The 26,686-nt window shown below is 41.4% G+C and overlaps 1 protein-coding gene across 2 annotated transcripts in view; it reads left to right on the top strand.

Annotated features, from left to right (window-relative positions):
• The window catches only part of SMPD3 (sphingomyelin phosphodiesterase 3), a 104,978-nt gene extending 78,574 nt beyond the window's left edge, over positions 1-26,404 (top strand). For both annotated transcript variants that reach the window (XM_048316308.1, XM_048316309.1), the window contains 6 exons: positions 3,848-3,923; positions 10,423-10,578; positions 14,709-14,798; positions 15,633-15,696; positions 20,839-21,001; positions 21,823-26,404. In XM_048316308.1, the coding sequence (XP_048172265.1) occupies positions 3,848-3,923; positions 10,423-10,578; positions 14,709-14,798; positions 15,633-15,696; positions 20,839-21,001; positions 21,823-21,924 (651 nt within the window). In that variant the 3' untranslated portion in view covers positions 21,925-26,404. The remainder of the gene's footprint in view (positions 1-3,847; positions 3,924-10,422; positions 10,579-14,708; positions 14,799-15,632; positions 15,697-20,838; positions 21,002-21,822) is intronic.
• Positions 26,405-26,686: the final 282 nt, after the last annotated feature.

The following is a 26,686-nucleotide window of genomic DNA, read 5'->3' as shown; positions in this document are numbered from 1 at the left end:
TTAGATGAAATCTTTTAATAAAAAGTACTTGATGTCAAGTACTTTTGTGTGCTTGACACAGCCAGTACTTGGAAAACAAAAATTCAGAGTGATCAGTTTTGCACTTACTTGTTTAATTTACAGATAGGGGACAAATATAAATATGTAGCAGCAGAAACTGGCATTTTGGATTCCAAACACACCCTTAGTAGGATTTCCCCCTTAAGGAAAAAAGTCTCTTTCCCATCTGTAATGAGCTTTTCATGCCCCCCTCCCAAGAGCAAACAAAATGTAGCGGTCAGTGGTATAATAGGGATCTGAATCCACTCTTAGCTTCTCAATGTTTCACTAATTTGATTATTACAAATGTAGTGAGAATTGGAATTTATCTTGCATATTTCAGCATAATTTTGAAAAATGCTAATTTTTTATGTGAAAATTGTATAACTGGGACACCTTATTAAACCACAAATAGGTTCTCTCAGTTTTAATTTTCCTCTAGGTAACACTAGAGTTTAACAGGTTATCACATACCTTGTTCCTCCTGTAACAATTACCCAGTTTTAAAACATTGGGACCTTATATTTAGATATTATCTTCCTGTACATTTCCATACACACAGAAAAGCAGCTCGTGGCACAACTGAGACTGGCTGATGATTTTTAGAAAGCGGTATCTGAAGTAGGTCCCTGCAGAAGGATGATTCCATAAATGTGTTATTGACACACAGCTACCAATGCAGAGCAGCTGAGGTGAACTCAAGTCAGGCTTATGGTGACAGAGCCACTTTGGCTTATTTGTTTACATATACTTTCTTTGTATATGTGACTGTAGAAGTTTCTTCTGTGTTAAGCAGCTAAAATTATATTTGTGAAGTGCTGACTTGGTTTGGTGGAACTAGAGCCTTCCTGCCAAGATCCACGTTGGAGGCTGAGCTGAAGGCTCAGTGTTGTCTTCCTGTGACGCTGCCACGTCGCTGCCCCGGCCGAGACACCACCATCTAATGTACCCTGGAAAATGCAACAGTCTGAAATAGCTACAGTACTTGGCCACACAAAAGAATGTTTTTGTGCAGAATTATAGGGCTTGGAATATTTCAGAGGTCAAGTAGGTTTCCTGTCTGCACAACCCACAGTCCTTGTCCATCTGAGAAATACCAAATTAGACTGAATAAAGAGATTTTTCTTACAATTTTACTTCAGATCATATTTAATACAGTAGTGCCTCTATTGTAGCTGGGGAACTGACTAGGAGGCTGCAAAGGTATTTGTTTACTCTCCTAGGAGTTGTCACAAATATTTGCCTCCATTATGATTATACACCAAATATATTCTGTTTAGTGGTTTCCATCAGTACTGCCACTCAAAAGAAACTGCAAACCCCTAGAAGTTAAAAAAGCTGGAGGAAATGTGAAATCTGGGAGACGAGCTGCTTTGGATGCACTTCCATACTGGCACTTTCCAAGGAAATTCTAATTATATTAAGGTCTTCAGCTCTTGCTTTTGAGCTTTATTTTTTTAATTAGCAGGGTGTTTATGAAAGCCCCTCTCCTTTCCCCATGGGACTGTGTGTTCCAGCAGAGCCCTGGGGCACCATCCCTGTGGGCATTTGTGGCGCTCAGCCCCCTCCATACAGCACAGCCAGGCTTTATCCTGGGCCATTTCTTGCCATTCTTTGAGAGCAAAAAATCCCAAGTCCATTTCAGCACAGATCTGTGCACACAGGCACACTGAACAATACATATTTATTTATGATTAATGGAAATTAGCGTGATCCTATACACAAGTTGGTTGAGGAGTACAAGGCCTTGTCAGGCACTCTATTAAGGCTGCACAGGAAATTCTAAAGCCAGTTTGAGTTGACTTCTTTTTCTCAATTGGGCTATAATTTATGTTTGGATGTTCAGCTTTTAGACTTAAATCTTTTATGCTTTTTGAATAGAAACACTGAAATGATTCCATCTACTTTAGTCAATGAGGGGATTATAAGGAGCACATTCCTGCTAAAAGGCAGAACACTTTATGTGCAGTATTTTCCTTCCAGGGTTATGGAGGATGACGTTGAGAGGCGTGTGACATCCACACTTGTCCTCTGCTGCAGGAGACACTGCACATTTGCAAACAAGTGGAGACTTTTTATAGTTTAGGATTTTTTTTGATTGTGTTGAAGAGAAACCCTGGTTTTGAATTACTAAGTTTGGAAAATACAGTTCATACACCTGCCTGTCCTAGACAGTAAAGGAAATAAACTGGTTTCCACTTTTCTACTGGAATGGCATATGTTGCATAAAAGAGTTGGAGAGAAAGCTGCTTATGATTCAGCCGTGACAATGAGATGTTCAGGCAGCCTGAGGGAGGAGGGAGAGGTCTGTGCAGTGCAGCTCCTGCAGCAGTCCCTGACAGCCATCCAGCAGAGCTGCCCATCCTCTGAGACTGCTGCAATCTTGTGAGTTCAGGAGAATCTCCTCCTGTGGGGGTGGATGCACCAGTGATTGCCTGCATTTTCCTTATCTCCCTCTGGCTCCCTGAAGCAGGTTAGCTATATGAGAACAGCAATAAGAACACCATCAATAACTATTTTTAAAACTGTCTAAAAAAGGACTGAACAGACTGAGGACAGAATAATGCCAGTTGTTCATTACCTACTCCCCTGGCTGGCACAAACCCTCAAAGTTAACAAGGCATTGTTAAGTACAAATGACTTCTAAATTCACTTACTGCAAAGCCACCTTTTCAGTTATAAAATGAATCAGATGGTCCTTGAATACCTGAAAAACAAGAAAACCACCCAAGCTGACAAAATTGTGTCCATATGAAATGGAGCTCTGCTTGTTATTTAGAGGTGTCAGATAAAATTTGAGCCTAGCCTTGTGAAGTAGAGTCATCTGTGGCGGTGTTTTCTGAGCCCTGGGTACAACTTTCCTCTGCGGGCATTTTCTTTAATGCATGCAGTGTTGCCACATAAACTGTCAACAGGAAAACCATACAGTCAAACTAGTTTCTTGCCACAATCCAAAACTTGATTCCCTTATCACTGGGAATTTTGATTTGCAGCTAAGTCCTGAACTAAGCCAAAATCCTCAACAGAGTTGGAAACCTAAACCAGAACTTGATTCTAATTTGCCTGTGTGTCTACTCGCAAGTACATTTTTAAAAGATTGTAGCTTATGATATAGATGAGGAATTATGCTACATTCCAGCTTCCCTGGAAGCCCTTCCTTTCTGTGTGTAAGAACAGGACCTCACATATTGTTTTGTCTGCTTGACAGGCATGGGGGCTGGTGCTGTGAGCTGAAGGAAGCAAACACTGCTGAGGCACCGCAAGGCCCCCAACACCTTTGTAGGAGAATGTAAAAAATCCATCAAAATCCAACACTTGCTGTGGAATGGAGAAAACATGATCAAAACCAATATTTATTTCATGTTTCATCCTTTTCCCTAGATGCCCGTGGCATTTTTTCCTTTTACATTCTAGTCATACACAGGTACCAAGAATCAGGCTGCTGGTGATATTAGTTTTATAAGGCACTTGAGTGGTGGGCCTGAATCTTACACAGGAACGAGAGCTGGGACAGGGAACGAGGGGCACTGCAAAGAACAGGAGAAAGTAAGGGTTTTGTATGTGTTGCAGATCAAAATCAAAACATTGAACATGGTAATGTGCAAAGGGGCTGGCCACAAGCCCCAGTAAGACCAGTAAGCCCCAATAAGACCAGTAAGCCCCAGTGTGTGTCTCTGGTGGTTTTGTATTTATGTCTGTTTTCAAAAGGGAGTTGGAAAGAGTGGTGAAAAAGGCTACACAGATGGGCTTGGAAGTAGAGTTGTATGAGCTCTTCCATTAATCACCTTTTTTTTTTCCTCCCTTCCAGGTGCAAGTGGGAAGTACACCTCAGGACCAAAGAATTGTGGGATACATTTCCTGCACTCACTTGCAAGCTATTGCAGGTACTGTCCTAAGATTCATATCTAAGTTTGTCACTATTTCCAGGCCTGTGGTGGAATTACTGTGCACAAGGAGCCAGAGTGTTGCCCCTCCTGTGTTTCCGAGTGCAGCATGTGTTGCAAAGCAGGGTAGACAAGTATACCCAACCCTTCACATCTTCAGTCCCAGAATAATTATCATAAGGCACAAACAAAAAATGTCCCTTGGGAACTTTGCTCCCTCTTAACCAAATACTGGTATTTTAGAAATACATTACTATCATTGTTACTCAACAACATTTAATAACCCGTACTGTGAGTATCAGCATATAAACAAAAATTTCTTGGTACATAACTGGGGGATAATCAGAAGAAACATATTGGGACACTAATTCTAGCTGCTGATTTCTGGTGGAAAAAGCCAAAATTCTCTGGCTTTTGACCTGCAAATTTCATCCATAAATGATTAGCAAGTTAATATACTCACTGGAAAATTCTCTTGGTCATATGTTTAAAAGCAGTTTTGTAGTTAGAGTAGGTGTAGTAATAGAAGCCAAATATGCAGACCTTTACTTTGAGTATGATCAGCATTTTATTTAGCCAGAGGGTTGGATACCCTTCATTTATTTAACATGACTGTGATTCTTGTAATCCTGGCTGCTGGAAGAAGGACAGCCCTGTCAGACTGGCTGCTGACAGCCCATGTGCTGGGACCAAGGCAAGGCAGGGCTGCACGTGGATGGTGGAGCTTTGCACCCGTGTGCTGAGCGTGTGGCAGCGTTCTGCTGCTCCATCCCTGCCTCAGTGACACTGGGACTTGGGAACAAAACTGCCACTCCCTCAAGTCCATTAGAGAGACTGGATGGTTCTAAAAAAGATTAATGAATTTTTCAGCTACTTTTTAACAATGCAACATCCTTCTCTGCTTTTCTATTTTTAACTTACGGTAATGTACTGTGAGATTGCTCTTGTGGAGCTGAGATTTATTGCTGTTCCAGTTTAGTTTAGTTTTTTGGGTTTTGTTTCTAGTTTTCAGTCCTGTTCCTTTTTACTACCTAGTCATGTATTCTCGGTTAGTCCTTGATAACCACATTGTGAAATCCCTAAAATACTAAAGAGGAAGAGGGGGGAGGGAAGAAGAAAGGGGAAGTAATGTTCTATTTTCACAGTCAACCCAAAGTTTGTTCACGGGTAAAACACAACCTTTTCTTTTCCTGCTTCATAGTTTTAGGTTTATCTGGTTCAAACTACATTCAAATAGAGCAGACAATGCTTTAAGAGTCTGTCCGTAGATATATCATATTTGTTTATGTAATGAAATGGAAAACTAAAGTTCGTAAGTTTGGCAGAGCTGTGCTTTCTGATTTGCATCATTTGATTGGTAACATTCACACATTAAACAAATTATCCAAAAGACCAGTTTAACGATGTAAAGATGTGTATCTATAAAACCAAGCAGTGTTTAAAAGGTCAGCCATTTAAACCATCTTGTCATACATAGCTGAGTACAACCTGGTTTCCCTTCTAGGATACATAAACTTACACTTGACAGTTCCAATACTTACATAAGTATAAAGTGAAATGATCCAACTGCTTGTGATCAGGGACCAGCTACTAATGCTTTTCTCAAGGGATGTGCTGGCTCAACTCTCTTCAGAGCAACTACCATTTGTTCAGACCTGACCCTCAACTTTTTCAAGAAACTTTAGAATTAGATGTAGCTTTTCTTCTCAGGTCTCTGCCTGATACTGGTTGCTGCTATGCAACTATTTCCACTGTGGAAATAGTTGCATTTCAGTGACAAATGAAGGGATCCTTTAATGAGATTTGATGTAGTTATTTTCCATGGGGCTGTTAATTTTACATGGTTCTTTTATGCCTTTTGATTAGTCAGTGATTAATGTTCTGGACAGGTTTTGCTGCCTTGAATCCACCCACATCCCGAATCCTGTTGAGTCACAGCTCTCAGACACCCCACCAAGACATCAATGCACAGTAAGCCTCAAGCTACTCCAGCCCCAGCCCAAATGATGTAGCCTGCTGGATGCTATCTCATAACCTGTTCACATCCCTGCTCTGCATTTAGTGTGAATGTAGCCACTGGCAGTCCAGCTGCTGGGAACCCACACTTCTCTAGCCCCAGTTTCAGGTACCCAAGCCAACACAGAGCTGAAGCAGAACTCAGCACTAAGAAAGCTCTCTCAGTGTTTCAAATTGTGCAATCAGGAGTAACTCCTGTGCTGAGCATCCCTAGGCAGTGATTCCACAGATGTTTCTGAGGTAGCAAAGCCTGCATATCCACACCAGGGCAGGCTGTCCTTCCCTCTCCTCTCAGCTGTGCTACCCCAGCTGTCGAAGGCTGCACTGTACCTGACTGGGGACCTGACCTAGCTGAAAAGTAACCCGGCAGAATAAAAGGGGGCTTTGTTCCTTTGGGTTTTTAGGTGGTTTGTTCTTACTTTGGTTTATTTTATTTCCTCAGTCTACCCTGGATTAAGTGTTCCAAGTGCAGGGGTCTGCACATAGTCAGGTGTGACACAGCTTGTCTCAGAGCTGAACTGAAGCCTTTGGTTTGTGACATGGAAACAGTTTTTCTTTGTGACTAGCCTTTACATCCTACACTTTGCAAGTCTTTTTGCTCTTCTTCCCCAGGTTCCCTGACAGTACATCCCATACTGCAGCACCTCCACTAGATCTTTTAATTTCCTGCGACTAGGCCTGTATTTGCATTGTCCTACAACCATAGTGCTCCTTCCAATGTCTTTCAGAGTAGGACAGAACAGTCAGTGTATAGTACTTGCCTGAGTTCTAACTGAAGCCAGGGTTTCACTCAAGTGTTTTCAAAGTGAATGGAAAGGGCAAGTATGATTATTCTACGATGAACAAAGGTGAAGTATTTATTTATGCTGGCTGAAGTTCCCCGTATTACCCTTTCATCCTTCCACAAAACTTGAAGCTGAAAGGAGCTTTCAGAGAATTTGGAGATGATGACTGCAGGAACCAGTCACAACACAATTATGTGCATTTTTCCAGGCTAGTTCCTGAAGAAAAGAGTGCAGAGGAATTAGCACAAATCTGTATTCTCTGGCTAATCCCTGGAGGCAGTCAGATCACTGATTCTATCTGAACATTTAAGAAGTTGAACCTTTGTTGGGAGATACTACCTAGTTCTCTTCTGTTAATATTTACTGATGCTATTTCACTTCAGGAGCAGTTCCTGAAATGTCTGTTCCCCTGAGTGTTCTGGATGCAGCTTTGGCTTCTCTTCTACTTAGGTGTCTGATGAGTTCACTTATCTTCATCTCCAAAGCTACTGATCATTGGGAGATGCTGAGACTCGGGTCTGAGTAGTAACTTTTGCACGTGGATACATGCAGTACCTGCTGAGAGCTGCAGTGAGCTGGATAATACTAATCTCAGAAAACAGTTACATTCAAGTCATTCATTAGAGGGATTCATTAGAGGGATTCCATCTTGTGTCCTGGAAATGTAGCTGACTTCATGCCCCGGCTCCCAGTAGTGCTCTGAAGAGCAATTACTTCTGTGACCTCTAGTGGGGATAGTCAGGGCTGCCGGGCTGTCACAAGTCCTACACTTTGCTAAAGACAGATGAAAGTCATGTTCCCAGAGCTCCAAGGCTACTGCTTACCTGTCGAGCCCTGAGGTTAAAAGCTGTACAGGGCTGTTACAAAGGCTCAGCATCCTCAGAGAGAGATGTATGTCACTGTGCAGTTAATGCTTTTCTAGTAACAGCAGTGCATCTTATCAGACACAACATCATTTTGCCTGCATGTCTCTTGTTTTTCTCAAGATTTTTCTGTTTTGGAGAATGTTACTTTTGTGTGTTTCAGTCAAGCGGTTTGCTATATTTTTCACGCTGATCTAAGACAGGTTGCTGCCTGAGTTTGATGCCCATGTGGTAATGGTCCTGTTATTTTATTTCTCATTTGGTGAAGCCATGCCAGATGGATAATTCACAGAAAATGAGTAAAAAACCCTTCACCATTAAGGAATGTAAAAGCCCATCTTAGAAAATGAAGCAATTTATGTAATTGGGACTTTGTGGGGAACGGGATTTTACTGCATTCTTGTCAACAAGCACAATGCTTAAAAGTTATGTTATGAGGAAACAATGGCATGTCAGAAGAAAGTACAGCCTAAGGAGAGGAGACAGGAGAGGAAGATTCAGATGCTGCAAAAGGAGGACAGTCCATGAATTTGGATAAGCTTCACCAGGAATGAGAAACCTGGGACATCTTCACAAGGAGAAAGCTCTTGTCAAAGTGTAAATACCTGATGGGAGGGTGCAAGGAACATGGAGGCAGCCTGTCCTCAGTGGGGTCCAGTAAAGGGACAAGAGGCAGTTGGCACAAACTGAAATGCCATTTAAACAGAGGAAAATGGTTTTCATTGCATGGATGACAAAGCACCAGGACAGGCTACCCAGAGGTTATGGAGTCTCCCACCACAGAGATTTTCAAAACCTAACTGGACGTGGTCCTGAACAACCTGCTGTAGGTGACCCTTGCTTGGGCAGAAGGGTTGGACTGGATGATCTCCAGAGGTCCCTTTCACAAGCTGATACATTCCATGAATCTGTAATTTTGCCCCTATCTTGATCTAAGCAGAATGGATCTGTTAGTCACGCACACCTTTTGTAGTGAGTGTCACCTGCTCCAGGCTCTATTTATTCCATGTGACCTATTTGCTGTGCTTTTGTTTAGCTCCATCTTCACTGTAGGGCTTTCTTGTGCTGTCATAGCAAGGGGCTTTCCCAAGAGTAAGTTGGTCTGGATTTGTGTCAAGCTGTGTGAGTAGGGTACGATGTAAACCTGAGGTACAAGTAACTAGAAACTGTAGGTTAGGGAATAGATCTGGGAAATGCTTGCATCTGCTTTTATATTACAGCCCAGCTGGTAAAGGTTTATTAGGAGTAACACAAGCAGAAGAAAAAGATCAGATTTTTTGCTGTTGGAATTACCAGCCTGAAGAGATGAGTCAGTGTCAGAACCTACTTAGAACCCTCCTTCCCTACTCATGGTCTTTTCAATATTTCTTTTAATTATTTAGTATTGTGTCAAATAATCCTTGGTTGAACATTTCTGATTCTGTTTGCTTTTAACTGTTGCTTTAACACCTTCCTGCTCACCCCTGCCCTGAGATGTTGTTGAAATTCCAACCCTTCACAGGGTAATAGTGGTTGGAAGGTGAAGTCCTAATGGGACTCCAGGACTCTGGAGTCTGTGTGTACTAATGCAGTAACAGTGCTAAGGCTGCAGAGCTCATTTTTTAAGAGTCCCTAAAGAGTCCTGGTGACAGCTGCAGTTGAGATGAGTGATTAATAAACTGTGAGGGTGTAGACTTAAATATTCACCATCTCCACAGTGGCCTCTAAAAGCAGCTCTGGACATACATGTTTTAAATAGGTTTTACAAAGTAGTAAATTATGTGAAAGTAAAATTCTACTCAGACTAAGTAATTTTGGGTTTACTGATTTTCCTTCTGATTCTGGCATTTGAAGACAAATCTTTTACTTTGAAGAAAAGTAATGTTCTGACTTGATATATCTTTGAAAATCTGGAACAAGCAAAATTATAGCTGTTAACTGTAGGGACAGTGAAAATGAAAAGGGAAGACAATAGGTAAAGAATTGTTTCTAGAATGTATCTATCTGCTCCTTTGCCCACATCAAAATGATTTGCTGTAATCATTGTAAGAGAGAGACAGGAATCATTTTTTATTAGACTTCATGTCACCTAATGTGCTTGAAGTTAAGGGTGGTTAGTTGCTGTAATTAAAGAGCTATTTTGTGTGTCAGATGGTTCCATTTGGCAACCAATCAATCTCAGCCCTTTCATGTAAAACATCCTGGTGTAACTCCCCAGAACTGGTGAAAAGAATCTAGTTCTTTATTTCTGAATTCCTGCCTACCTAAACCTGCTTCTAACACGTGCCTTTAGAAACATGAAAAAATACTTTCAGTTTAGGCATTCTTACGTGAACATAAATAGAACTCATCCTCAGATGGACTACTACAGTATAAGTAAGATGAATTTAACACTGATGTATATTTACTATTTACACTTGAAAGTTAAACTTTTCATTTTTAAAAATTAGAAAGCAAAGCAAGATCAAGTGATTTACCCCAGAACATACTGTGTAGTTCTGCCTGAAGTAGGATTTTAACTCTGAATTTCTGGTTATAAATGTAGTGCATCAGATTCTCCTACAGCAAGAGACGTCATTTTGGCTGGTTTTCTGCAGCACAGGGCACTTCTCATTTCTTCAGATGTGACTGGTTCCAGAAGGAGATACTTAAAACCATCGAAAAGTGTTGTTCCTACTGGACTTCCTAACAGGCTAAACACTATGAGTGCACTTCTGGCCACATAATTTCTTGTCTTGCAGCCTTTTTCTCAGGAAATTGGATGTCTGCCAATAGCTCAGCAACTGATACGTGGCTGAGTAACATTCTAGAAGGAGGTCTCACTCCTTGTTTTGGTTGTTTGTCTGTTTGCTGCAGGAGACACTACTGTTCGATGTGAGCAACTGGATATGCTTCAAGATTGGCTGTCTGAATTCAGAAAATCTACCTCCTCCTCCAGTACAGCCAATCCAGAGGAGCTGGTGGCTTTTGATGTACTCTGTGGAGATCTCAACTTCGATAACTGCTCCTCTGGTAAGACAAGGTTTGCCTTTTCCTGGTGTCTACCAGTCCTGAAAAGGAATAGGAATGTTCTTGATCCCTGTGGGTTATAGCAGGATATGACTATATACTAAATTATGACTGGCTTTTGCTAGGAAAAACTTAATTGATACAGACACTTCTAAAATAGGTATGAGCTTTAAGTGTCAGCTACTCCCCTTGGCTCATCCCATGAGCTTTGTGGAATAATTAAGCATGATGGGTTTTAAGGCACAAAGAGCAATAATTTGTGACTTGTGATAGCAATAATGAGGACAGATACAGTGGTTTAGCTTCACTTGAATTAGGTAGACACTTACTGTCCTACAGTTTTAATTACTGATGAGAGACATGTATGCTATGGGATTTTTGTGGAGAAAAAGTAGTAAATTCATGCAGTTAAAAATAATTTAGTAGTACATATATGCATAGGAGACTAATGCTGCAGAGAGAATTCAACATTGCTGAATCAATCTTGGAAAAAAATTAACTCATGCTATGTACTTTTGGGTTTTTTTAAAGAAATTTGTTTTTTCTTTTAATTGAATGCAGAGGGTACTAGAAAAAGAACTCCACAAAACCATAATTAATTGGTGGTGAGTTCACAGAGATGGAAGCTTTTTCCAAACATTAATATTATGCTGTGTTAACAGTTAAATTGCCAACATGGAGTGCAGAGCGTTGTGTCCGTGTATCCTCTGTGCCTCCCTGCTCTGTCCAGCTCAGGCATCCAGCAGAGCTCCCTGCTGGTGTGGAGCTGGCACATGGACCAGTGGCTGGGGCTGAGGGGCCACAGCTGAAATGCTGCCACAGAGAGCACAGGGCAGGTCCAGGGAGGGGGGACACAGGGACAGTGCCCAGGGGAGCTCAGGCTGCAGCATCCAAAGTGAGATTCAGCAATTCAGATCAGGGTTTGTGGATGAACAGGTGAATTTGGGAACAGCAGCCAGTGGATTCTGTAGTCTTTATAAGAAGTCTCAGGTAACTGAGGTAGAGAGCAACCAGAAGAAATTGTAACAAAAAGCATTGTCTGATCTAAAACCCCCAAACTATTATCTCTAATCTCACTACTTGTATCAGACACTTGAAATGGAGGATTTTAGGAAAGTTGGAGAAATGTTTAATTGGGTAGAAAAGACCACCAACCCAAACCCCAGCCCTTGTCTCACTCGTTTCTAGCTCATAGGTACAAACAGTAAATCCATCACAACTTGGGATCCAAAGGAAACTTGGAATGGTTAGAGAGGTGCTGGCCAGTACTCTGAATGGTGGAGGTGAGCAGTAAGTGGCAGTGGCTACAGAATGCTGTAGTCAGACAAACACATCTTAGGGTGAAGTATAATGCAGCAGTGGTGGTGAGTTTTTGAGGGAGTACACGAAGGAAGTGGTCAATAACAGCTCTTCAGCTGCCCAAGCTGCCACATAAGCCCAGGGGGCTGCAGCAGTGCTGGGCAAGAGAGGCAGAAGCTGGGGACACAAATAGACACATCTGCTGTGATTTGACCATTTCACTTGCAACGTTGTTGGCTGGATGGAGTGGCCTGGAGGCAAAGGTGTCCATCAAGGAAATAAACAAGCTGCTGCAAACTAAATGGGAGACTGCCCAGTCAGATCACAAATCGAGAATGAATGGGCTCTGCAGCATGAGGAGAGAGATGGGAGTGAAGCTGTGAGGCAGAACATATGGTCAGGACTCTCCACCTGAGAAGTGTTGGCACTCTACCCAAGATCTTGCACAAGAAGTACAGAGCATAATTAATGCAATTCTGAGCTGTCTTTTTAATGAAAAAGTAAAAATAACAATTTCCTTTTGCAAATAATAGTTGTAAACGTTGCAACTGCTGCTAAAGAGGATTGAAAACGGGTTATAAAAATTAATTTTATCTTTGCTATCTCTGACGCTTGTTTACCCTCCCCTTTAAAATGCACCCAGCCTGGAAACTGGAATTAAGCTGGCTATTTAATTTTTTTATTTTCAGATTACTTTCTTTCCATAGGTACTAAGCAAGATTAATGCAATGTTTCAAAGTTCTCTCCTCCATTCTTACATTACTCATTGTTTTAGGGACATTTGTTAGCATTATAGGTTAATTGAGTATCTTAAGGTTTTTTTAAGCAATAATCAGCTTCCTGTAATTCTCTTTATGATTTTCTGTATCCTTTCCCACTCCACAGACTGATTCAACAGCTAATTAATGTTTTAGTGAATACCAAGCTTCTATTCTTAGTTATATTGACAGTACAGTTTTCAAAGATCTTTAGATCCATGAGTGACCTTACGTTTATGACAAATTTTCTGCAACTCAGTTTTCCCCTCCAGATTTACAGAACATTATGGCAACATTATACAGGGAATTCACACTTAGTGGGAATGTTATTAGAAAGTTACCTACTGTCATGTTGCTTTGGACTGACTTATGTAAAAGTCCATTATGTTTTTAAAGCTTTTAGCATAAAAAAAAGCCTTCCAAACAGATGGGTAAAGTTTTGTGTCATCAGCTATGACTTGTCATGGTCAGTGCCACAGTTGTAAATGAATAATTTTTAATCTATCTTGGCTTTGAGGGAGATTCTGTAGACAAATGATACAACAAGGGAAAACTCAGAGATATGAAAAATGGCAAAGATTTCAACTTCTACTTTTCCATAAATATTAAACAAACCCATTGGCTGCTCAGACAGAAAGAGAATTCTCTGCATTGCCCACCTGGCAGAACTTAGAGAGGGTCAGTCCTTCAATCATGTGCCACAACCCCAGGATTCCCAGAAAAATTAGTTTTTCAATCTCCTTGCAGTTTTGAGGATGTTCTCAAGACTGAGAGCTTTACAAGAGCCAGCTGGAAAGACGTAATGAGATGGATGAACTGTCAGTCAGCTGTACTAAAGACTGTGAATAACAAAACGGCAAACTAGCCAACAGCTGCGAGCACAGCACTGCTTCACTCCACCTTTTTGTTCAGCAGAGAGATCAGCAGCTTCTTCACTTGGCAAGACCAGCGTTTTACACAAGGAGATTTGATGTGATCCTTGGTGTGTGAACTGGGCTCTGTCTAAGAGACACAGCTCACAGTTCAGAGTTTTGTTTCAGATTTTATTTCCCATTTCGCACATTCTCTTGGCACACAGACAGGGACAAATACATGACAGCAGCAGCAGCTCCAAACTCAGGTGAATATTCTGACGATCCCAAGAGAGAACCTTCAAGTGTTGCTAAGATGTTCTAACCTTGTAAAAGGTGTTAAGTGCTGTAAGGAAGTTTTCAGGAGCTGTTTGAGTTCCTTTGCCATTTAACAGTGGAATTGTAGCCACTGGCATTTTCACGTTCCAGTTTGTTTCCTGGCTATGGCGACTGCATTGATAAGCAGCACACACAGAACTGGAACTTGCTGGTTTGCTCAGGCTCTCAAATGCTGGTGTGCTCATTTTTGTGGGATATCTTACCAAGTGATCCTAGGAGCTTGATGTGCTGTATGCCTTCAATGCAAGGAGCACAGTAGCAACTAGGAAGAATTTAATTTAAGGTTGATAGGTCATGCTGATTATGTTTAGAATGGCTTTAATGCTGTAGATAACATCCCAAGCAAATTATCAATTGCCTGTCCTTTCCCTTATCTGTTATAGCTTGGAAAACATTCAGTCAGGGAATTCTTCTGAAGCAAAGAAAGCATAAGGTTTTATCTTCAAACTTACTGAGATGTGTAAATATGCCCACAAACAGCCATTCCTTTTGCCACTGGGAAGCCAGCCCAGCTCTCCTCTGGGTGTTCTATCTCAACAAGAGTTTTGTACTGTGTAAGCAAAGCAATGGCAGAGGGAGGAGATACACTGGAAAATTTTCACTTCAGCTTAGAGCTAAAACTACCAAGAATATCTTTCACAGAAAAGACTTTGCAAGAAAGCATAGGAAAGCACTTTTATTAGCAAACATTTGCTGGAATTTCTGACTGAGGCAAGATCCTGCTGTGCAGTAAAGCTACGGCTGAAGTGATTCAAATCAAACCTAGGTATTTATACTGAGGAGAAACGAGGGCTTGGTGTTCCTCTTGTGGCAGAACACACAATTGTGCAGAGGTTCACAACCAGGAGCTGATGTGCCTTCTCTTGGGGTTGTTCTTTCCCTGCAGAGGACAAGCTGGAGCAACAGCATTCTCTGTTTACACACTACAAAGACCCATGTCGAGTTGGTCCTGGGGAGGATAAACCTTGGGCGATCGGTAAGTCCTTCTCTAGCTCTCAGTGTGGGAACACCTCCCTGTCTGTCACCCACAGCCAGCTCTAAGCAGCAGCTGCTTCAGCTGACCAGCAGAAAGAATTTGGTGGAGGACAAATATTTATAAGGGGTATTTTTATAACATAAATTTTATAGACCTTAACAATATCTTGTGGAATGATAATTAAGACCCAAACAGAGATCTTGAACTTCAGTCCACTTTCCAGAACTCATGCATCAAGCTACCTGAATGCTTTCCCCACATATTGTACTTTTAAAATAATCTCTAGATTACTTGGAGGGGAAGGAAGCCAAATTATTGTTTCTGTGCTTTGTGCATGCAGTGAAAGCCTGCAGCTTCTGATCAGAGTGTTCCATTTGGTGCTCAATAAATACTGTCAGTGAGGATGTAACAAAGCAAATCAACTCTACGAACTTGTAAGGTTTGTATTGTAAAAGATTTCCTGGAACTCTGAGATATTAATACCAGGTGAGACTCAGTTGAACTTGCTGAAGTTTTAGAACAGGAATTAATACTTTCTCCAGAGGAGCTTTTATAACTGAAGATAATAAAGATAAGTAGAACTTTTTAATAATGAGGCTTTATTCTGTGGTAGGAGAAAAAAAATCAGAGACATGTGGGCTGAGGAAGTGGAAGTGTGAAAACATTTGCAAGGTGGCAGGCAGTAGGGAGGTCTGGAGAGAGGAGAAGTGAACACAGTGTGCTCTCAGTCAGAGCAGTCCCCACTCTCCCACACACCTGCTCCTCTGGGAACTTCCCAGGAGGCACATCCCAGGAGCTGTGCTGGGACACTCACATCTCCCTTTCTGTTCACAGGTACCCTGTTGGATCCTGAAGGGTTATATGATGAAGAAGTGTGCACCCCAGACAACCTACAGAAGTATGCAATTCCTAACCTTTTCACATGTTTTAGACAGTTGTGTAGAAAGCATGTTGATTGCTTGCTGTTTAACATTTCATATGTTCAGAGTGAGAGGTATTTTATGGACTGAAAACAAAACAACCAAATTTTTACCCAGGGTAGTCTGGGGAAGAGTATAAAAGGGGAAGGAAAAGAGGCTGGTTCTCTAAGTCAAATAAGGTTGGCTTCAGTGGGTGATGACAGCAGCTGCAGGCAGTGTCTGTTTGTCTCCAGAGCTTCCTACTTGGGCAGGCCCATAGCACAAGAAACTCCAAGCACTCCCAAAAAGGGTACATGGACAGCTTTTCTGAAAATCTCTGCAGGCAGCCAGTTCTGTGGTCACAGCACTGTAAAGGGCAGCAACAAAAGGAAATGTAGTTTTCCTCAAAAAGCCCATAAAGATTAAAATACCACCCCCAGCCCAACAGCTGCTGAGTTACCCATTCATCACAGAGTTCAATATACCTAAAAGCACCAGCTCACAAATACAGAGAGGAATTAAATAGCACATCAGACAGAACTAGGAATACGGCTTAGGATCTTCCAGTGATACTAGTGCAGCATCACTTCTAAAGAGTGTTTGATATTGAGAAACAAGTGTCCTTGGTTTGAGCTAGTGGGGTTATGAGAAATACAAAAAAATCTTAATTAGCAGTAGTCTTAAGATATATTTCTTGAATACGTATTTGTTAAACAATATGCCAGTGGAGAGAAATTAATAAGCTTTGTACATTTTAGAGCAGCACTTAATGAATGTGGCAATCCTTTTGTCACCTTCTCCACCATGAAGGCAAGTTTACTGTGCTAAATAAATACCTTATCATCATGACTAACCATAGAAGATGTTCTAACTACTCATTACCAAAATATACTACAGAGGTAAAATTATTTAAATTAAGAAGTCAGTCCAGATGTTTCTGTTGACTCGCATAATGGAAATGGTACATTATAGGCAGTAGATATTGTCATTACTCAACATAACTTTAATATATGTGAAAGGGACTTCTGGAAAACAAAAATAAAGAAATTTGGCCCTAGAATCAAGTTTGTAAATGCAAATCTCTCTGGGGGTGCAACATTGTATTTTATGCCTCCAAAAGCAGGCTTGGAGCATTTTAAAAAAACCAAAACACCAAAACAAAACCTAACCCCTTTCATCCCCCAAGAAAAGCAAAACAAAGCAAAAACAAACAAACAAACAAAAGAAACAAAACCCAAACAAGCCCTGTGTTTTAAAGTGGCCTTTTCAGACAGCGTGTCATTAAATTCCTTTTGGGGTATTATGTTTTATTCCCTAAAGAGTTACTTGTATTCAGCAATTACGTTCCACTGACAAATACATGACTGATTAAATAGGGAGCAAGCAAATGATCAATAAAGAATTCAGAATACTACTTGTGCTACCTCTGAGTATGCACAGCACCTCAGGATGTGATAACTGGAAAACAGCCTTGAGTGCTGGGAACAGAACACGTATAAGACTTCTTGCCTGCTAAGTGTGGCTTTCAATTTTCTGCAATGTGCTATAATTCTATTGCACTGATGAAAAACCCCTCAATGAGACTGTAATTTCCCCTGGCTCTTTCTGCAGGGAAACAGGGCTCTGCATGTGTGCATTATGTGGAGGTGCTCATGTATTGGAGAAGCCATGGTTTCCATGAGAGGCCAAGGGAACCTGTCCTGCTGTCTCTGCAAGGGACTGGCAAACAGGGAATTTGCAAAGAAATTCAGGGAAATTTAAAGCAATTAATGGGGTCTGGACTTTAAAGACATTTAAATATTAAATAGCACAGTAGCTGTGGGGCACTAGGTAGCTAACAAATACTCTTCATATACACAGCAAACCAGGGTACCACCTAGAATTGATCCATTCTCAAATTTTTCTATAATAAACCTTGATGAAGCTTTACAGATATTGAAATTGTCAGTGTCAGCTATCCAGAGAATTATTTCTTCATCAGCACTCTTCTCTGGTTTATAAATAAAATTAAGTATTTCACATTACTAAAATAAATAGGCCATAAAAGCAGCAGAACAACTCGTTCTTAACGATCTCTTCTGCGTTAAGCACAGCATACGCAAAACATCAGACTTGGTAGAAATAATGAGCAGGTCATTTACAATTATCAAACAATTAATTAGCTAGATGTAACAACCTGGGCCCTGCCGCAGTCCTGGAAGCCACACAAGCTTCTGCTCAGAAAGGCTTCAAGAAATGCATGCAAATAATCCCATCTCACAGAGATGGTTGTCATCTTCAAGTTAAGCACTGGAATAAGCCCATTTTTATCTCTGAACCCTGACCAGAGGCAGGTCTAGGAGACCACACTCCAGCACAGTTATGAAAAAATTTAAATGCAATTTTTTCCAGTCTCCACTGCTGGACAGGGGCTCAGAGTTGAGCTAAAGGCTGCAACACCAGTGAGAAAAGTCTTCCTTAGCTCAGGTGCTTCTGGCTGGAATGAGAGGTGGTCCTTCGAGGTTTGGGATGAGGGAGTTTTGCTTTATGGCTCCCTTGCAATCACTGCTCTTGATGCTCCTTCACTCACTGCAGCTGGGTCAGCACTACACAACCAACCAACCGAGGGATGGGGCTTTCACACTCCAGCTCTGGGGTTTTTGGGACTGAAAACCCATCAGGGAAAAACAAAGTTCCAATTATTTTATTCTCCCTTTCTTTGTATCCTATGAATCAAGACAATTATTCTGATAAAAATCAGGTTTAGTTGTGCAACTCAGTCACAATTAGAAATGTTCCCTCAAATTGTCAGTGTTTAACTGCCAGCATGGCAGAGCCAGCTGTCCTTTACTTGTGTCGACTTCCTGGAGAGTCAAACAGCAAACACAGCACAGAGAGGTGCAAGTTCTCAGCAGCAGCACATGCACACACATTTACAATTTGCTTCGCTCATGTATTTGAAATTAATGTTTCCCTTCCATGAGCACTTATGCAGGTTAAATGAATATGCAGCACTCACATACTTTTTAAAAGACATAACTGAAGCTGAAACAAATTTATCTTTTAAATTAATGCAAATAATATTTTTTGCAGTAGTGCTGCAGAGCTAATCAGCAGTTTCTTCTACTTTGTTACTTAATTAGCTTTGCCAAATATAAATATAATTTTTGAAAGAGGTTAGTACCATCAAAGAACTTGCTTCCTTTCCAACCTAGAAAAACAATCTAAGGAAGTGAATCATTTGCAAGAGCTCTTTGGAGAATCAAAATGGGGTGCAGACAATAAGCTAATGTGACTTATTAAAACAAAGCAACAGATAAAAGAAAGTTTACTTTCATAAACTGATTATAATAAGATCTAAGAACCTTCAATACCTCCCTAAGTCTGAAGGGGGGGTTAAGAAAAGTTCTGATCAAATGACTACATGATCAGAGTTCTGTCACTGTTACCTGCTGAAGCACATAAAGTGCTTCTCAAATCTATCAGTTGACCCAAACTTAGAGATTATAACATTACTGAGACCTAATCAACTGTAGCCACTGCTGGGTCCCCTCTGCCACCATTCAGGTCCTTCCAAAACCCCAAAATTTGACAAACAACCATCTGAATCTCACACATTAAAACATATCACATGTGTTTATCCCTTGTTTTTCCTCCATTCTGTAATCTCACATGCATGCATTAAAAAAATTCCTGAACCTAACCCCATAAAACCCATCCAAGTCAAGTCTTAAAAAACCAGGTGACCAAAAGTACCTTATTTTTCCCCAAGGTGAAATTAAAGGCTTTGTGCCTGCTAGGACCCAAGTTCATGGCTCAGTGTTTCTCTTGAGACAGTTGATGATGCAGCTTAATGGTGTAATCAACTCTTACAAGAGAAACCACAGAACCTTGAGCTCAGGTTTTGGCAGGTAAGTAAAAGAAGGAGATTTTTGAGGAAGTGGTTTTGAAAGTTTGTGTTTTAAGGCAGATACAGCAAAACCACAGCCTGAGCAGCCCCCTCTGCGTGCACAGCTGTGCCACTCACCTGTGCTGGACTTGATGTCACCCGTGAGCACAAACCCCAGCACGGGCGGGTCCCAGTCCGGCTTTCACTCACACAGTTGGGTCTGTTCTCCTCGGTGCTCCTTCGGCAGAGCTTTTAAATAGAACACTGGAAGGTAAAACAAGTTTCCTTCAAAATCCAACACAACAGCAAAACAACACAGAACAGCACAGGATTACTGTAAAAACAGAGTGACAGGGACCCGTGTGGGTTACCTGGTCCAAAGTCACATTCGAAGCTGGGCTAAGTTCAAAGTTAGATCAAGTTGCTCAGGGCCTTAACAGTCTTCTGTTTAAAACCTACAGTGAAGGTTTAAGCACCCAAAATAAGTATTTTAATGGGGGAGCAGCATCTTATTTCCTTGAACACAAGATTGGTACCTAGAAAACCAATTCTCAGTTTTGAGTGCTTCTGTATGTGGCCTTGGGCCAGGTAATGTCTTGCAAGGTGGGGGTGGTGCTAACACACCTGCTGAGTACATCCATGTGGAGGAGTTTGCAGTGTCACATACTGGAATCAAGTAAATTAGGCTGTCATTTCTAGTGAAGTAAGACCTTGGGGTCCAAGACACAGTAATCTGATGCTGAAACTTGCTCAAAACCAACCACCATGTGCCCAGATGTGTGTTCCTGCAAACCAGTCCTCATCCACATGCTGTCTGTAGAGCTGGATGTTGTAATTTCAGGAATTGCTCTGATCAGAATGGAGAGGTTTGTATCAAAGTGCTCAGGTTTGTCGTAAAGCAATCCAGGAAACAACTTCCTCCTCTGCCAGTTTCAGCAACATTGGAAATCAACAGAGGGGCTCTGAGCTGCCTTATAGTACCAATAGCAGGTTCCCCTCTCAGTGTTTGTTCTCCTGGCTACAAGGAAGTTCTAAGACAGCACCAGTGATGCCAAGGCTGCCATGGGGTTTTAAGAGCACTGTCAGCAGCTAGTGCAGTCTCATACTGGAAAACACATTTGGAAGAAGATGTGCTTTACAGGTTTAACAGTCCTTTGGGACTGGGATTACCTTTACCAGGGATTTGGACAGAACTTGGGTAACACGTAACTGGAAAGGATAAGCAAACATAGAAACATTAAAACTTGTTTTGTTTGTTTTTTTAATGAAATAGGGTGCTGGAAAGTGAAGAAGGAAGGAAAGGATACTTAGTCTATCCCACCAGCAAGAACCACAGTTCCAGTCAGAAGGGGAGGAAGGCATCACTGAAGGGAAATGGGAGGAGGATTGACTATATGCTCTATACAGAAGAAGGTGTCTACTTGGAATGGAAAGTGGTAAGTTTCAGAGTTGCCAAAAAGGCTGTAACTTGCACAACAAACTTGTCTGAATGGCACTGCAGCCTGTTCTGTTGGATTAAACCCATACTCCTGGGAGGACCTGCTGCTTTGCTATTTTCCACTTCTGTATGCAGGTACCATGTTTGTAAAGCTGTAACAAAGTTAGGGTGAGTTTGAGGATTCCCACAGCAGCACTGGTAGCTGTACTGCTCTTCAAAAACAACCAACCAACCTCATTTTCTCTCTCCTTTTAAGCTTTTGCCTAACTGTTTTGCTTGATGCTTCTCCTATGCCTGAAGTCTGAATATTTTTTAATCTTTTCAAATGTCTGGATGTTTTTTATGCCTATGAAAATCCACCTAAGTTACAGCTCTGCAATATGTAGGCAGAAGCTGACATGAGCTACCCAGAGGGAGAACTTGTAGGGTGCAGTCTGCTTCCTAGTGTAGGACTTTGCCTTGTACAGCATTCCAGGGCGAAAATGAGGAGCTCATTCACATGTGTTTACCATACATGGATCACCTACTGCAGCACTGCAGATGAGTCTGTCTGGAGCAACACAGATGTTACTGCAAATAGAAAGAAAAAGTACAATAGATTCCATGCAGACCAGCTCAGCTGGGTGCTACCAGTGCCTCACCTCATCCCCTGCAGCCCACTGACATGCCCTGAGTGGCAGTTCCGTGTTAGCCCAGCCAAGCCTGGCTGTAATACACTCTGTAATACACTAGGGAGCCCTCCAAGAGGCTGAGTTTTGATGTGTGGAATGACAAACCGATTTTTCAGCTCCTTTTCTTACTGTTGTTTTCCTTCTGCAGGAAGTGGAAGAGTTCAGCTTTATTACCCAGTTAGCAGGCCTGACAGACCACCTACCAGTAGCAATGCGTCTCATGGTGTCTACAGGAGAGGATGATCCTTAAAACTGACCAGCTCTGAGAGATTAGAAGAGGGAGCCATGAATGATATTTCAAAAATATCAGAGGATAAGAATGAACTATTCTGGTGCCACGTTAGGAAAGATGACCAGACCTGACCTGGGCTACTCCCAGAAAGTACCAACAATGTGGATCTAAAAAGGGAAGAAATGGAAGGGGCTGTGGCCTAAAGCCACTGTCACAAGTGGCTCAGGCAACAGGGCAGGCCTGTACTACAATGCTTTCACTGTGGACCGAACGGAACCAAGATGGAAGTCCTAATTCCTTCTGAACCAGTGCCATTCTTACTAAAACATGTTTTTATACTAATATATAGCACAATTTAGTTTGTACTTAGTCTGTGAGTTAGTGCTGCTCAATGGTTTTTTGCATCATTTCTTTGTCTAATTACAAAGCTGCAGCTTTTCTCTTTCTTTAGCCTGTGACAGTTGTAGTTCGTGCTTGCAGCAGCCGCATGCGCCCGCACTGCATGCACCGGAGAGGAACCGGGCACAGCATCCCTGGCAACGGCAGCAGGGAAGGGAGGGCACAAACCAGACCCAGCCAAAGCGTCCTGGGACTGGCAAACCCTTCTGTCAGGACAGGTAGATCTTAAACCAAACAACAACTCTCTTCAATTTGCAGACCAGTATCTTCCTGTCTGATTTAAGGATAATTAAAAGATTTGGAATCAAGACTTTAAGAACACAGTTCCACCCTTATTCCAGCTGTGTTCCCACTGAAATTATGAACTGTTTTGTCTGAATGATGACTCCAGAATCAGGCCTTCAGCTTTCTAAATGCAACTTATTCCCTTAAGAAGAAACAGTTTCCCTGTAATGTCTTTTCTTTCCCATGCGTGGGACAGTTCTGAATTATGGTATGGGATATGTATGTTACAGTAGAGTGAATAGATTCCTGTAGTACCATTGGTAACACCAGAGCCAACATTCTGCCTTAGCTAGAAAGGGTAAGTGGGAAATGAATTGTAAAATGCATGCTAGATATAGAGTAAAAAATAAACATAAGTGACATTTGGGGGGAAAAAGGTGTAGAACAGTGTATGACTGATAAGGCAGAATAACCTGACAATTTTTTAAAGGAATCAGTACACTTAAAGGGGAAGTGGAATGTGGCCAGCTGGAGAGTAGAGAATAGAACTGTGACTCTTGGCCTTAGGTAACTGCTTCCCAGGAACAGAGGCTGTTTTCATGTCTGTGAGACATGATTCTCCATTTGTTTTGCACTCACAGACTGAATGGGGGTCTTACCATCTGATTCATAGGTTCTTTCCAATAAAGCTCTTCAAATGTGGGGCTCCCCTCTGCCATCTTGTCCCCATGACCTGACCTACCCAGCCTCTGTAACCTTAACAAAAATAATGAAAAACTAAGAATCAGGTCCATAACGAGACTTGGGATTTTCTTAGGGATTTAGTTTCAGAGGGTTTGTGTTGTTGGGAGAACAATGAGAGTCCTTCTGTTTTACCCATTACTTAGTTTCTTCTGCCTATCTCCTTAGTGTTATTTCCTCTTGCATTACAAATTCCCTGTGTTAAGAAGAGTTAACCCAATATTAGATGTACTCCATTAAGTAACCTGTTTTAGTTACACTGCCCACAAACTCCTGAGGATGCTCTTGTTTTGGTTTAGTTTACACCTGCTGTGAATCAGCTTGAGCTAAATCAGAATAGATCTAAATTAGAAATCTCAATCTGCACAGCCTCTGGTACTTGCTTATTTAGCTACAGTAAAGAACAGAACTTGTACTTAGATCAGCCTGATTTTGCAAATAGTGAAACTCTTAATAGTCATGAGAGTACAGGACTAACAGTATTGGCTAATTCCAAGGAGGCAGCAAGGCCACCGCTCACACTCTCCCTCTGCACCTGGTCTTGAAACATTTTATGCCTCGTTTTCCAGTCCTGGGGTCCCTTCAGCAGAGACTGCCTCTTAAAAGTGTACTGTGCCAAACCATGGGGTAGTCTGAAGTGTAACCCATGGGGACTCAAAAATGGAACCATACTCAGTTCCCCTTTTTATAAAATTAGGAATTCAAGTTTACAGAATCAGAGACTTTAGTGTACTACCCCAGTGCACCACCAGTTTCCCACTTTGTATGTCTGTCTTTATACAGAGGGTGCACATATGTGCAATGTGTTTTTCGGGTTTTTATTGCTCCACCCAATTCAGAAAAACTTGTACCCAAACCAATGCTTTTTAATCCTGTTTTCTACCTTGCTTGTATTTTATTAACCTTTTTTAAAAAACCCAAACAGTACCAGTAGCAATTTGTGCGCTGCCCAGCAGCTATTTCTCAGTAGTAAGACTAACTACAAGGTACGGTATTTTTAATAGTTTTCCTAACAATGTAAATTACAATTTGATATCAATTTCACCAAGTATCAGTTACAGGAGCTGAATTTGACACTGTGTGGGACATAGAACTACTGCCAAACAATGTTACATTACTTACAGTAAAACTAACATGATCTAAATTACTTTAAAATTTGTTCTGTGGTTTTGTGCTGACTAAAAATTCAGCCACTTTCGTCAACTTTTTGAGATATGTTGAGAAATGTTTTTTCAAATTTGAAGTAAACTGTTTTAGATTTTGTTGTTCCTAGTTCCTCAGTGCTCAAGAACTGGCTAGCTGTAAAATGTTCTCTTACACAATACACATACATTTAACCAGTGTAAGTAGTTCTTTATAATTTACTGTCTTAGGGATGTGACTTTGCAAGAGTGATGCTGGGAGGTTCAGCATTGTGGCATCACTGTATAGATGCTCCTTGGTTTTTTGCATTGATCCTGTGCCTTCTGATGCCTCGGCAATGCTTGCAGGGGTCAGAGAGTGTCTGTAGCAGTGAGCTGGAATGATCAGGCTTCCCCTTCCAGGACAGTGACCTCCAGGAGAAAAACGAGTTTTGCCTATACCACTCCAACCACCACAGTTCCATCCAATATCCCACAGAGAATCCACTCAGACAATGCCTGTACTGGCATGATATCAATCATCACAGGCCTTAGGCAGACACTATAGGATAGAATATTTGCATTAATAATAATAATAATTAAAAAAAAAAAAAAAAAGAAGGGGCGGGGCTGAAGAGACCAAGCCCAGGAGATCAAACCCTGGAAGGCTTTTTTAGATGTCAATCCTACTTTGCTTATGGATAGCATGACCCAATTTATAAGTAGAATGTTATTTATAAGAAATCAAGCTTACTCTACTATGCTTATCCCACTTTGTACTGGGATTTCAGGCATCTTCAAGAAGTGAGTGATAAGACTATGCTTGGTTTATTACCTGCCCCTTACCAGGGATACTGCAGTTGAAGTATCACCTTTTTATAAAAGCTTGATAACATCTTGTTTCTCCTGTTCAGTTTGCATTTTACAACAGCACTTCTAGAACAAGTGAACAAAAGACCCAAAGAGGACCATTGAAAACCAAGCATTTCCAGAAGTTTTGAAGGTGTCAGGTCCTGACAAAATTGGTAACTTTAGATCACTTCAAAAACACACCCCAGAGACGGAGCCGCTGAGCACCAGCGAGGTAACACCCAGCCTCATGCTGGGGGAAAAGGCATTTTACTCATTCCAGTGGCGCCCAGTTTTGTCCATCCCAGCCTGGACACTTGGTAGAATCTGCCTAAAGCACCCAAACAGAAACTCCCAGAGCCTGGCTCCAGGAGAAGCCTGCAGCCCGAGGATGTGTGTCCTGCTGGCTGCAGGAGGAGTTTACCTGCCTTGTGCCAGTATCATGACAAAGTTTTATCCCGGAAACACTCTCAGTTAGTCTGGCCAGACCCTCAGACCTACTTGTTGGGTAAGACAGTAAGATTTAAGGAACACACAATTCCAATAAGGAGGTTTTTTTCTAATGGCCTTTGTTTGGTGGTCCAGACGAAGCCGATCCGACTGCCCCCAGTTTGGTGTCTGAGCTACCCTGGATCACGCAGCAGCACAGCAGTGTCAGCACATATCATCAGCTCACAAATGAAGCAGTTTTGCCTCCTCCTGGCACTACAGGATGAGGACAGAAATACAATTCAAGCACTTTGAAAACCTCCCAATTTTATCCATTATGAGGGTCAAATTGTTACTGAAGGTCTCACTTTTCCATACCATCTTGTTTTAAATATAATCTTGATGCTTTTAAAGACTTGTATTATTGCTGAGGTTTAGAAGTCCTATAATAAGAATAACCTTTTTTTATTTCAATGATTTTTCGGTATTGTATCCTTCTGGAACCTAATGTTTTTATATGGTAAGCACACACCTTCTGACATTTTGTTATAAACGTATTTAAAAAAAAATTTAAATATTTTCATTGGTTTCTTTACCTGCAAGAAAACCACAATCACAGACCTGATAAAAACAAGGTATTTTAAACAATATGGAGGGGTTTTTGTCTTTTATTGGTGCTGAAAGGAATAACTGGTTGATGCAATCAAGATAATAAAATTTTAAGGCTCAAATGATTCTGTGCAGTCACTTTCTCTGGTTTTGTGATGTGGAGACTGATGTCACCAACAGAGATCTGACTCCAAATCACAGTCTGGTGGGTGGGTCAAGTACATCTCATTGTGCTACATCTGTTCAAGTGAACCTGCAGAAAATACAAGGTGAAGAAATGAGTCCTTTGAACTCCCCCTGCACTGCCCAAACATCCCCTGCGCAGATACCCTGAGCAGTTTTCCAGATGTGCAGCCTTCCTGCAGAACATTCACGCCAAGTCCCTGCTTTAAGGACAAGGATCTGCA

The sequence above is a fragment of the Corvus hawaiiensis genome, chromosome 12 (genome assembly GCF_020740725.1).
Source record: "Corvus hawaiiensis isolate bCorHaw1 chromosome 12, bCorHaw1.pri.cur, whole genome shotgun sequence".
Classification (NCBI taxonomy): Eukaryota; Metazoa; Chordata; class Aves; order Passeriformes; family Corvidae; genus Corvus; species Corvus hawaiiensis.
This window is presented reverse-complemented; position numbering and strand designations above follow the sequence as displayed.